The 14,184-nt window shown below is 39.2% G+C and overlaps 1 protein-coding gene across 1 annotated transcript in view; it reads right to left on the bottom strand.

Moving 5' to 3' along the window:
- Positions 1 to 234: 234 nt before the first annotated feature.
- The window catches only part of DAP (death associated protein), a 52,815-nt gene continuing 38,865 nt past the window's right edge, over positions 235 to 14,184 (bottom strand). The window contains exons 3-4 of the mRNA XM_058801983.1: positions 4,859 to 4,901; positions 235 to 3,144 (exon numbers count right to left, since the gene is read on the bottom strand). Coding sequence (XP_058657966.1) covers positions 3,025 to 3,144; positions 4,859 to 4,901 — 163 coding nt within the window. The 3' untranslated portion in view covers positions 235 to 3,024. The remainder of the gene's footprint in view (positions 3,145 to 4,858; positions 4,902 to 14,184) is intronic.

Below are 14,184 nucleotides of genomic sequence, written 5' to 3'. Positions count from 1 at the left end.
CTTCTGATTACAATACTTGCTTTTTCTGAAAGACTAGAACTTGCAAAGCAGTGAAAAATATTACATTTAGTTTCCTTTACCATCCTGGTTTGTTACCAGGGTTAGATTCTCCAGCTTCACAGGGGCTGAGTGAGCATCTCCAATTTCATAGTGGAAAACAGCAACTCCCATTCTAGCTGGTGGCATCTACTTTTTATTTTACATGAGACTGGACTATTCAAAACAGCTCATCCACTGTGTCATAAAACTTCATAATAAATTTCACTATCTATAAAATGTTGATTAGTCATGCAGCAATCTGTTATAAAATCCCATAAATGCCACAAAGATGCACCCTGCTGATTTACATTGCACTTACAGAGAAAAAAGAGCCCAATATACAACTTCATGCTTTATTGTTGCATTATTGCCACATTGACAATTACAGCAAATTTCTTTTGCAGATATTTCAAGGTAACATCTGAACATCTCCTGTGCTTATATGCTATTGCAACATATTTTAAAAGTATCAATAACCATCAATAAGAAATCCAGTTCACCAGTTATGATTATTTTGGAAAAGGTAATGCTTTGGTAAGGACATCTATGTATAAACATGGATACCTCCCAACAATATATAGCTTTCATACAGAGACATTTTCTAATTATATAGGAATTTCTGTGCTCTAAAAGCCACTAAAGCTATCTTAAGAGCCATACCTCATTGTACAAACTTACATATCTATCTAAGTAATCAAAGACAAAAATCAGGTATTATCTATATATGCTGTATATATTGCATTAATAACCAGGAGCAGTAGTTTGCAATTTGAAAGCATCCATGCTCCTAACTTTTACTGTCAGAATGGAGATGTGGTGTGGCTTTCAAAGCTGTTTTTACCTATTACAAGGCATGGAGCAGAGGTACCCAGCCCCACCTCACCGTGTGCCTCCACGCCAAGGTTTAGTTTCCCACAGCAGTCAGTGGAGCCAAGAGCGATCCAGCTCACCCTGAAAGACTCTTCCCTTTGGGCAATGGTGCCATGCCTAAGCTCTGCTGACCCTCCTGACTGCACCGGGCTCCAGGCACTGCTCCAGATGCAGGCACAGCAGCTCCCCTGAGCCAGCAGGTACCGGAGGTGACGGCGACGCTCTGCTCTGCTCCATCGCTGACACAGCCCTCGGACAGCTGCGGCGGCACCACCAACCACCTCCCGTCCCCTGCCCGCAAACATTCCTGCCAGCAAATCCTCTCCTGCACAGAGCCCAAGAGGCTCAGCCATGCTACCCTCATGAATGAGCTGCTCAGGTGTGAATCACTTGTACACTCACAAGCAGCTACAAACAAGGCCTCTGCTGCACCGACATCAGACACAGAAAGCAGATTTGAAAAGTTACGCATACTCTAATACAGAATAATTCTTACAAACAACACTCGTTCCTTAAGGCAAGTATGGTTTCCAATCAAATTGAAAATAAGGACTGCATATGTAGATTGTAGATCTTTCCTTGGGTTTAGAATAAGCATGTCCGTGCATATAATTTGTAAAACATCATTTCCATTTCAAGCCTACAAAGAGATGGAAATGTCAGGTCCCTTGCACCTACACAAAGTGAGTTGTTCCACTTGTGAAATGGGCCATATTTCCCATTATTTGGTTGCTGTTGTTTTAAATCAGCTGCTCAGGAAATAATTATTAAATCTACAGAATGTTTAAAAAATAATAATTTCTAAACTTTCCACACTGTTTTTTAACCACAAATGAACTGCTAAAGCCCCAAGTGACCTTAACATTTCAGTGATTTGCCAGGTGAATGGCTGCAACATTAGCTCCCACTTTTCTGACATCATTAGAAACTTTATAAACCTGGAGGCTTTATAAACCAAAGGCTGTATTGTATTTATAGTCAGTTAAAAACAGAAGGACACTTTAAAATAGGTAGAATGTATAAAACTTTTTTCCTGGTTTTTACAGAGGTGAGTTATGGAAGGAAAATGACAGAGCTAAGTGATTTTGAACTGAGAAATTAAATTATTTGATTATCTGGCAAAAATAAACTGATTGCTCCGTTTGGAAATAACTTTCTTTTTACTCCCTCATATCACTACTGTATTTCAGAATAAGAAGACTAGGAAAAAAAATTATGTACAAAAGAGATTGGATCATAAACATATTTACTAATGGTACCTCTTAGTTTCAAAAGGTGATCTCAAATTCTAAATTAAAAAAAGGAAACAGATTTTTCACCAACTTATTATAAGTTCAACATGGAGGGTCATTAACTCCTTTAGCTTGCTATTGGAATGTGAAATAATCACCTCAAAAATACAGCCCCCAGTGAGACCCATGAGATTACAAATGAGTTGTCTACAGCAGCAGTCTTCTTGTAATTCTGATTTCTCTCTCCTCTCCATTCCCACAGACCACCAGAGGGAAAAATCTCAGCAAGACTGTGTGAGTGCAAAGGGGTGTAAAGAAGATTCAGCTGCATCTCTGCCCACTTGAGAATGTATGGGGCCCCTGTCATCATCTCCCTGGCTGAATCCAGAGGGCACTGGGGTGGAACACTGAGGATACTGAAGGCTGCAAGGGTTCTACATAATCAAGACAACCACTGACTTCTGTCTCAACACACCCAACAAACTCCCTCCAGACAGTAAAGGTACCAGTACAAAAGGGCTGCTCTTCCTCACTGGCTTAGCATAAAAACTATATTAACTATCTGCTACTCTGAGTCCACAACTAAAAGTACCGATTTTAAGCCCATTAATCATATTATTCATACTGAAGTTTTTATCTTGGCAATAAGAAAATCTTATAAAAAAGCACCCCTGATCAGCAAATACCCAATACAGAATTTTCCATCTGGGATAACAACTGAACAATGTCTTCATTCTTATTAACCCTTGAGAATTAAAGTAAAAGAAACAGCATATTATTTTAGATGTCAATTTTACAGACTTGACAGTGTGAATACTAGAGGGTTTTTGTCTTCTCTTGCACACATTCAGTGAAGCAGGCTGGCAGAGGTCCTGGCGGGAGCTCACTTGCGCGGCTGGTGGATGTGCTGTTTGACGTGCTGAGGGTGGGGAAGCTTCTCCACAGAAGGATGTGGCTTCTGATGAGCCACCTGAGCTGCAGCTGGAGGGAAGTCCTTATCACCCTGTTTGAAGAACACAGCAGGAAAAGTTTAAGGAATCTTAAAAGTGTACTTTCCAGTTGAAATTGATGTAAATTCTAAAAACTGTGAAAATCAGATGAAAAACAGTGTTGCATGTTACTTTGGGGTTCCTCTTTACACATTCTATGTTTTTATTCTTACTAGCCAACTTTAAAATTTTTCTTATGCAAGCTTCACTTCTTCCAGTTACACACACTATCCAATAATACAGTATCTTAATGTGACCCCAGGGGAAAAAAATCAAAATATTCCTATCTTCAGAAGTGTTTGGTTTCAAAGAAGCCACTAGAAAGAATAGACTATTTTAAAAGTAAGTTAAGGCAGCATGAAAAATACCTGCACAAAAAGCCTGCTGCAGGAATCAGAGTTGTGGAATGGCCTGGGTTGGAAGCAATCTTAAAGATCATCCAGTTCCAACATCAATGCCATGGGCAGGGACACCCTCCACTAGACCAGGTTGTTCAGGACTCCATCCTGAGGGATGCAGTTAAGTCACCCCAAGGCCTTCTCTTTCCCAAACTAAACAAAGCCAGTTTCTTTAGGAAGAAAGCAGGATCTAAAACTACTTATGACTCAAATCTTAGGGATGGCTGGCTTTGAAGTTTAACATGCTCTTTTAACCAGGTCTGCTAGTGTTGGCTCTCAGGTGCTGCTGCTGGGCAGCCTCAGTCCAGGTGTAAGCCATATGTCACCTATTTACCATTGCCATTTCTAGGCTCAGTCCTGTGGGGCTTTCAAAAAGCAACAGGAAACAAATATATCAGTGCTCAGCGACAAGGGGACAATAGTGAAGGGGGACACAACTTCCCTCTTCAGAAAGGGGGACAAACATCATATGCCAGAAGCTCTGGGCATTCCACTGGCTCACAGGGCAACAACCATACACTGTTTTGTTTTGGTTTCGTTTTAATCACTTTGTTAACTTGTTACATTTGGTAATTTTTATTCTTCTCCAACTTGCTTCCAGTGTTCCAAGATCTGCTTTCCTCAGACCTGACATTTTCTGCCTTCCCTCCCCCGATGCTGCCAACTGCCCATTCCTTATGGGCTAAGGAAAATGGCATCAGCTCACTCCTTCCTATGGGATCTGACACAAGCACAGCATCTCACAGTAAAGCACACTACAACCCCCAGTGATGTAAGGTAGCCACCACACAAAGCCATGCTAAAACCCTGCCACAATGCAGGAATTACTGATCACATGATTAATGGCTAGTTAATACTAAGGATTTACAGGTCCTGCCTGCTCCTAAAGTCCAGGGAATAGCACCCTAAATCCCAAGTACCTCACGGCACATATGGCAGCTGAAACACTCAATCTTCAAGCATGTAACCTCACAGGCAGGAGGGCTGCTCCTCATCACAGATCAAGCTACAGCAGCAGTTTAATATGCAGCTGCCTCCAAAGGAAATGAATACAGTAATATCTAGCTTAGATATAAAAGGATGATCCAATAAACTTAAAGTGCTAAAATTCAAAGAAAAACGGGGGAAATAATTTCAATGAATAATTTCAATTTCACACAAACCCAGAAAGAATGCTCAAAGGGCCTTACATGAATATAGAAAACACAAAGCCTCCTCTCACAAAAGAGGAAGGGGTATGAAAAAGATTAATTTTGCTCTGATTGGAGGTAATTCTGAAAAGCTTACGGTAATTTTGCTATGGCTGAGAGAAATTTACTGATAATCTTACCCTAGCAATGACACCGGAGATGAACACCGCTGGCTTAGGTGGGCTGAAAAAAAAAAGAGAGATTATTTGTATCACTTATTTAGAAGGTAAAAAGGAAATCACACATACAGTGCAAAAAAGAAAGGTGGCATTTTTGGAAGCTGATTAATTTTTCAAACAGACAAGACAAATTTTCTCTTCAAATGACTATTGCCTTAGTAGTACTTACTGCAGCCAAAACCAGACCTTTAGGTTTTTGCTCCTATTACTTCACAATGATTGTGACAGAAGAGGCTAGTCCAACAATATTGCTTCTTAAAGCTGAGTCTTTGTTTGCGCTGGTTTCTTAATCCTCAAATTTTTTACATAAACTGCCAGCAGTACTTTAGACACAGTGTATTTGTATTGCACAATTGAAACTGTAGCTGGACTAAAGTCATTGCTGTGTTAGAGAATAAAAGGAATTTCAAGTTTACATCTGTCAATCGAAAAAATGAGGATTCTGAGTCTCAGAAAGAGCAACAGACTGCACTTTAAATTACAGATTTTCAAGCAGGTAGTCTATTACAATAAAAAGAAACATGTCTGTAATCAAACAAATATTGAAAACATAAAGCAAAGCCTTTCCTGGTTTCTCATTTGCAGCCCCTCCACCCACACCAACAGGAACAGACTCTCCACAGCCAGAGTTCTCTGTAGCTTGGTCAGCACAAGCCATTGGTTTCCCTGATCTCCTGAAGTGACCACCTCTACCTGGAGGCTACAGCACAGCCACATCCAACTGCTCACCCTGCTGGCACTGCCAGAGTCTGAATTACAGACACAGCAACCTCAGTGCCTCTGGGGCAGGTAAAACCACACATCTGCATGGAGTCTGCAGAAGGGCTGGGGCCTGGAGCTCCAGAAAATCTCCACAGCAGGGGTAATTCTCCTGTAAGAAATCCAGGTAAGCTGAGTCACTGCAGAGGGAAGCAGAGGTGTCCCTCCCCTGAGAACACCTGTAACTGAGAACTCAGAGCAGCTCCATTAACCTGGACCACAAGAAGGGTTCTACCCCAAGATGTTACAGCTCACAGGGCTGGAACAACACAAGGCACACACAAATCAAATGACTTATTAGAGGAATGATAGTGATTACTATGATGCACTTTACAACTACACAGCTTGTAAAACTTTATTAACATGATGTTGTGTGAAGTTAAGATAACAAGCAGCACAGTATTAGACTTGTTATAATGAACTCATAAATATTGCCTGAGCCCTGTTTAAGTGATGGTATTGCTGCTCAGTATCTGAACAGCCTGGTTATTTAACAAGGCTCAGCATCCCTCCTAGACATTTTTAAAAAGTCAGAAAGACAAGGTTAGAAAAAAAGGAGAAAGGAAAAGAGTTCTGCTCTAAAATACTTCCATGGAAGAATAGCAATGATATTTCCTGCCATGAGAAATAACATTTTAATAGCTGTATTAGACTTTTTCTATCCAATTTTCTGTCAGTACAAACTAGTAACAAGCAAAGATCAATAGCAAAACACTTCCATTTCATTCTAATTATACTGAGCCAATTAGTATGCTACAGTCTGCATGAGACTTACTGGATGCTGAGTAACAAACTCAAAGAAATAACTCTGACTGAGAAAATACAGATGTACTGCAGTGGTTCAAGGTACAATTCACACATTTACACCATGACATTATAAAGGAAATGAACAGTAAATGAAAAAAAAAAGTATGATAATTTATTTTTCAACTATACATGGAATCTGGCTTTAGTCACACTCAGAGAAACTGTTTTTGCTTGACATTATATTATTAACAATACTGGATGGTGAAAAAGTCAAATCAAATGGATTTTTTTTAATATTCTTAACATGACCTTTCAATGTTCATTATGCTTGGATGATGCATGAAATTCAAATCAACATTTCCCCAGCAGAGCCTGTATTTGCTGAATGTGCCATGAGCTGTTCTTCAACTACCACACTGTATTACCTGCTGTGGAGTTCTTAATTCTTACTTCAAAAACAAGTGCAATGTTCTATGGCTTTGGCCAAAAATGACAATCAGAAGGAATCTCTTGCATAATGGTCATTTCAAAAACATCTTTTACCACTGCAAATTACAAAAATCTGCTTAGAAACCCCAGCCTCCTGTTAAAATGTCATGCTATTCATGTTCACAGAGCCCAAACTTGCAAGTGTTAAGTCTCCCAAGTACACAATAGAGCTGGATATGGTTAGACTATTTGGCAGATTTCTGTATTTATTTTAATTTGTATTTATTTTAATTGTACGTTCTTTTGTCTCAGGAATTAGGCTGAAGATCCTGTAAAGATCATTGTCATTTTCAGGTAAGCTAAAATCCAGTCTGAGGTTTATGCTTCAGGTAGTACTTCAGAAGCAGCTAGCACATCTTTATAAAGAAGATGAAAGTCAGCAGTACCATTTTCCTAGTAAAAACTGTATTTTTCAGACACAAAGCATTTGTGTTGAACACTATCACAACACAACCTTGCAGCCTTGTTTGTATGCAGTGGGTTCTGTGACTGCCTTTAGTTACACTGCCTTGGAAACAGGACACTGATTAGGCTCTCCCAAAGGTGAGTGGTAAGCACCGAAATACCTCACTTAGAGTTCATGTGGGACACTCTAGGATAGTGCTGACACACACACAACAACCTAACAGGAATTTAGAGTTGCAAAAGGTATCTACTCCCTGATGCAGCTGGAACAGTTTTCTCCTTGACTTTCCCCCTTGTTTGTCATCTTCATGGATTTTTTGACTGGACTCCCCCTGCTCCATACTAGATTTCCAGTTTTTAAATGGAAGTACTAATGGGAATGCTGACCCAGCTTCCAGCTCAAGCACCTCTACCTTCCATCCACAAAGATCTTGCAGAAACCTTGGCACTTGTCTCTGGCTGCCCCAGGTTTCCATGACCAGCTGCAGGTGCACACAGTAATGAGACTTTACCTCTCTATTTAACTTGTTACACAGGAAAAATGCTTCCCTCCTACAAGAGACACAACAGCTTAATAGGAAGCTCATTTCCATGTATTAATTATCCAGTAGCAGGGAAAAGGACCAAAAGCTGGCCAGAAATTGGAATGATTGTGTTGCTATTTATGTCCCATGTCAAGCCACTGGCTTTCCTTACATTTCTACCAGATTACATTGTTTCAGAAAAAATCTTAAAAAAATTAGTATTATTCCTTATCTTTGATGATCTATAGAACCAGAACCAGGCCAGAGCATATATAATCACACATCTGTACTAATGAAGAATTCAACAGATCAGAGAAAGGCCTGGATAATCAGTCACTGATTCATGCTTTAATTTCATTCCTAATGAGAGAAATCTTTCCACAGATGAACTTTGTCATAATAAATTCAATCTCTACTGCCAGACTCCCAAATCATGGGCTTTTGTGGACCCAGATTAGCTGCCAGGACCATAACTCTCTAATTGCACTCTGAGACATCTACTGGGATTGCAGTGTTGCAACATCGCTCATTATCTTTCCCAAGAACTTCCTGAAAATAGAAACAAAAATGTAGAACAGGCACAGGCTATCATTGCTACATTTATACAACACTTTTAAGTGCTTTAAATTCTATTGCTGTTTTATACAAAGCACAACCTACATTTCCAGTATTTTGTAAGCTGTGATGGTTTTTCTGAGGATATACTTAATCTGATGAAAATCGGTTTGACAGATGTTGTTTTGAAGATGCAACATTCCTTTGTCTAGGCATCAGTAAACAAGAAAGCAAAAAAAAATTTATTTTCTGACAAAACCTGATTTTGTTTATACATATTCATGCTTTACTGCTATTTAATGCACACATTTATTTAAAGTTAATGAATAGTCAGAGCTGATACTGTGTAAGGAACACAGTTTTGTGTTTGCCAAGACTGGTTAGTGTTTGTGTCAATACTTTCAAAGCAAATCCTTATTTTGTTCTAACATATGGAGAAAAAGAACACATCTGTTAAGATCTAAGTGTTCAGAGAACTTACCCTGATTTTACATGTGCGATGCTGCACCTGTTTAACATCAGATTCTCTATTGGATTAATTTCTCCTGACTGTTCAAATAGAATAGATTTCTATTATTCCAAAATACTTAGCTCAAATAGGATCTTTATCTGACATGGAAGGCAAATCACAAAGATGAAATAACTTGCAAAGATCATTAACTAGATGAAACGAGGCATTGATAATACTAAAATCTTGTGCCTTCACCTCAGAGGGATTGGTTGAACTGAAGTATGACAGACATACTATAAAGACAAACACAGTGACACAGGAGTCACTGTGAAATCTCCTAGAGGCCACAGAACACACATAGAGCAGATGAGCATTTATCCAACTCCATTAAAACAGAGATCCTGACTAAATCAGTTTTGTAACTCAACAGGGAAATTTACAGTTAACTGTATCTCTCTCTATAAATGCAGTGAAGGTGTGCACATATGTGCAGAGGCTGTGCACGTATGCACACAGAGATGACACAAATTCACAGCTGTTTCACAGTGGGCCCAAATGCAGAACAAAGCAGAGCACATTGCTGTGGGGGGGATGAACACCTGCAGCCACTCTGGTGTTTGGTGCACCCAAATTACCTACTGCATCCCTTACCTGATAGGATGGAATGCATATAATGCTGGCTTCCAGCAGAAGTTTGAAGAGCAGTTCCAGTCTGGAGGAAGGATTGTGAGCACTGCTCACAGTGCAATCCAAACCAAAAGGCTCCATTCAGAGATGACAAAACCAGGAAACACCCCCAAACATTGCTGCTGTCCACACAAACATAAAAGCTCCTAAAATGGGAAGTGGGTCTCACTGCAGCCACAGTGGAGAAGGTAAGTGCCCCATGTACACTGGTGATCAGAAAAATCAAAATAACGTACCAAGACAAAGAAAGAATGAGAAAAAGCAATAGTAAAAATAGTAGCTCACAGTATACCTCTATTAAAATATGGTATTCAGACCAGGAACACCATAAGTGAAGAACAAGAACAAAAATATAGATGGAAAAAATTGTTTAGAGAGCACAAAGAACCCACATAAGGAGACAGCTAAGAACTCTTAGCATACAGTATACAAAGGAGTAGGCAATAGTGCTCTCATCTACCTCGTTACAGTACAAGTAGAAAGTGACACTTGCAAAAGAATAAATTTAAAATTATTAATATTAAAATTATTAATAGCAGATACCTTTAAAATAGATTTAAATGTAGACTCTCCTGAAAATAAGGCATCAATCTCAAAATTTCCACTATGCCAACATTCAGAACAGGTTAGCCCACTTTAAAAAGGACAAAACTACATAGATGCAAGGCTTTTATTAGACTGGATGATTTTTTTTTTTGTCAAAATATGTTAGACTAAAGTTATATCATTAAAACTGCATTAAACTAATCTTCTAGATGGAATTATTCATATTTAGGATTAAAGAATGCGAATGATTCATATTTATCTTTTCATATTTGTGGGAATTAATGGTATGTCTTAACACTGGTGATCACCTTTTGCTCTTTTAAGTAAGCCTGGCAAACAGATATATGGAATCTATAAATACATGTTTTTCAAAGACTTTGGAACCAGAAATTACCTCATCATTTTTAACTACCCAAGAATAATGCTGGAATTTGTGACTTGATGTTTCCTTGTTTTAATCAAATCATCCACTGGCATGTACTGTGACTCATAGTTGGCCTATAGCTGTGGAAAGCAAAGGAGCAATTTCTGTGACAGGCAGGGAAAACACAAAGGAGAAATTCCTGCAAACCAAAGAGATTCCAGCACAGCACCTGGGGCTGCACCCAGCTCCCTGACCCTGCAGGCAAAGGCAGCACACAGACAGCATACACTTGCCCCTCCAGCACCCCAAAACAGCAAGGACTTGAGAAGTGAGCAGAACCTTCCACTGATCAGCTTGCCTTTATTTCCCTGCTCATTTCCAAATAAACACCATTCACTTTCCTGACAATTAACTTAGGCAAGCAAAATGAAAACTATATATGAAATACTAAGATCTGCAGTTACTCATTGATTCCCCAACTGCTTCCTAATGAGAGCAAGTTTTGTGGGTTTTTACTTTTTTTCCTGGCATGATATCCACTCCATAAACAGGTTCCCCAAGTATTCTGAGCAGAATTTCTTTTTCAGTCAACAAAACATCATACTTTAAACCTGCCCTTCTATTTCTGCAATTGAAAGTATTGTGCCCAGTTGTTCAAATCATTCACCTTAATCTTCAAGGTTGTTTGGGAATTTGTATTTTCTGGTTATGAAACATGAACATTAACTAGTCTTAGTTTCAATCTAATGCTTCTCTAAAGATGTCCAGATACGTCATTACAGGGGTGCTTATTGGAATTTACAGAGCTGCCTTTGATTTTGGCATTGTCTGCAAAAACAAATTCTAAGATGATTAAAACCACACTGAGATGATTAAAATCACACTTCTCAGCAACAGAACAAAACTAACAAGCCTGCTCATCAGCTTGCTTGAAATAATTTCCCATTGGTTGTAATACGTTTAGGTTATCAATTTTATGGACAGAAAAGTAATAATTAGTCTGACTGACTACCAGAGGGAAATGTTTTAGCTGATTGCATTGGGACATACAGTATCTGATATTCTATGATTATTTATTGTGTTGAGGTCATTTATCTGCCAAAGCTTTCAGATCTTTAAGATCATCCACAGGATGGCACTGTTGAACCTCAGAGTCTCCTGCAGACGAAGAAGGGAACAACCTCAAAAACATCCAGGTGCTGCAGAAAATACTAAAACAAGTAAAAAGCAGTACTTCCCCTTGATGACAAATGCTGACAAAACACAGTGCATATACAAATACACACAAAATTCTTACACATACCTAGAGATGCTACTTTGGGATTCAACTTTCCTGTCTGCGTGTCTTAGGCTGTGCCCTGACACACTCCAAGAGAATGCAATGCCCTATCAGAAAATTATAATTACTATTTATTTTGCTATTCACATACAAGCAAATCGGCTGTCCTGATCTTTTAATGAGGTGGTAAATGACTGGCCATTACATTTAATAGCAACTGATTGACATTCACTATTCTAACATTCACTATTAAGGCATTGCAGCATATGGCCTGATTAATCTCACCAGCCTCTCATTCATCTTTTTAGTTCAAGTATAGCCCATAAAAATAAATTATTTAAGAAAGAGATCCCATCTCTTATCTATATTGTTATACATGATACAGCTATCAGAGAATAAATTTCTCTTTCAAGCTGCCTTCTGATCACAAAATGAAGATTTAAGTATTTCACCTTTTCCATAGACTCAGAGGATTTAGAAATAGTCCGCAATTCTCCAACTGCTGGTTGATTTATAAAGGTTCCATCCTGTTATTGCAGTATCTCCATTAGCTCTTAGTGAACACCCATGACCAACTTCTCACATGCAGCTACTGCAGCATCAGCCCACTTAATAATCTTTAACTACTTAACTGTGGAAAAAAGTGAGCTGTGAAAACTTATATGAAGTAAGCAGTGCTTAAATGGTGATGCAACTCCAAGGAAACTCTAAAATAAGGAAGGAAATAGGGTAGACTTCAAGCATTTGCAAAATTACCAAAGACCATGGTTCAAAAGGGAGAGAAGACCAAATTTTCCACGTGTTTGTCAGGTGCTGAAGTGCATCCCTGTGCACGTTCCCATGACAGCAATGCACTTCCATGCTGAGAATATCATGAGCATGGGCCTGCACTGCAGTCTTGGCTGCAGAGATGCAGGAGTCAGTTGTGGCACTGTTGTACTCCTCCATCTCTCAGCAGATGAAAGATGGAGTGCAACTGGAAGAACAGCTTGATGCTGTACCAGGAATAGAGGATGTCAGTGCAGTGAGAAAAACATAAGAAGATAGAAGCTGAGAAGGTGAAAATCTCATCATTTCTGCCCAGGTGAAGCTGTGTTTGTCTCAGAGCCACACAGCACTGGCCCGAAATTTCCCAACCTTTCCTGTTAAGAGTTCATAACCTGAATCTTGCTTTCCAATGTTTCACAGTATTAATCATTCAGTAGATGTGCACCTTTCACTCTCCTAGTGCTTTGAGCAATTGCAGTATCATTTGTTATTATCCCCAAAATCAGTGCAGACATGAAGTCAAACGTGCAGGTATTGCACATGCATAAACACTACATCACCTTCCACAGCCATACAACTGTAGTGAGAAGCCTTCTCAACCCAATTTTACACTCTTCATTCTGAATGGTTTCCATTCCACACCCTACTGTTATGTGAAGCTCTCCAAAGGAAATGTCTCTGCCCATGGCAAAAGGGACCATAAGGAATTTCCTGTCCATTTCAATAGGCCACTCCTGGGGAAGCTCTGAATATGATAAAGGATGCTGTTGGAAGGTCATGAAGATGCTCTGGTAGTATCAGATGCCAGCTGAAGGTTGTGTAAGCTGACTGTTCTTAGTCAAAAACTTGCTTTAGTTCAAACCCTGCCAAAGTTATCGACACAATTTTCCCTATTCTCCAGTGGCAAGTGGAGTCATAAATCATGTCATCCAGACATAGAGAACATTCTTTAAATATGCAATTTTATATTCAGAGCTCACACAGGAGCAACAGAAGATGGAATTAAGAAATGTTTTTAACTTAACAGCTTACTTTTAATAGCAAGAAACCCCCTAGTCCCTAATACACTTAGCCCAGATAGGTTTTTACTGTGACACAAGACAAGGAACTAAGTTCTCTCAAAAGGATTCAGACACAGGTGCATCTTCATTTAAATGAACTTGTTGAACTACAATTTCTCCACAGAGAAGCTGACCTCCACTGACCTGAGAGGAAGCAACCACTCGATTCCTCCACTACCATTACGGTGCCTGTGCTGAGAGGTGGTAGCTGGAAAGGCAGCATCACTTTCCATCCAGAAACATCCAGTCCCCTGAACACTACCAGAACAGGCTGTTTCTTCCTTCCATATTAATCTTATGGGTTTAATCTGGAAGGTCAATATCAGATATTACTACAATCATCTGCAAAACTTCCACTGTCAATGGGACTGGGACTTGGTGCCATGAAAATACACAGAAAATAACCTTCAAGAAATCAATAGCAATGGGATTCAAAGCATTGTAATCTGAAGGATGTCAAGAGGAGTTCTTAGACACTAAGCTTTCACTCTGTGTGAAATAAATGTCTAGCTTTGTAAAGTGACAACAGAAGCCATGACAATTCAAATGGATAACAGATCAATGTGCTGTTAAATCTGAATATAGTACTAAAGTAGTACCCATTCATTTCAATGGGCTGTAGAAATTTTAAAGCAACTACAAACTCCTGAAT

This window comes from Ammospiza caudacuta, chromosome 1 (assembly GCF_027887145.1).
Source record: "Ammospiza caudacuta isolate bAmmCau1 chromosome 1, bAmmCau1.pri, whole genome shotgun sequence".
Taxonomy (NCBI): domain Eukaryota; kingdom Metazoa; phylum Chordata; class Aves; order Passeriformes; family Passerellidae; genus Ammospiza; species Ammospiza caudacuta.
The sequence above is the reverse complement of the archived record's forward strand: the minus strand, read 5'-3'. Positions and strand labels throughout refer to the sequence as shown.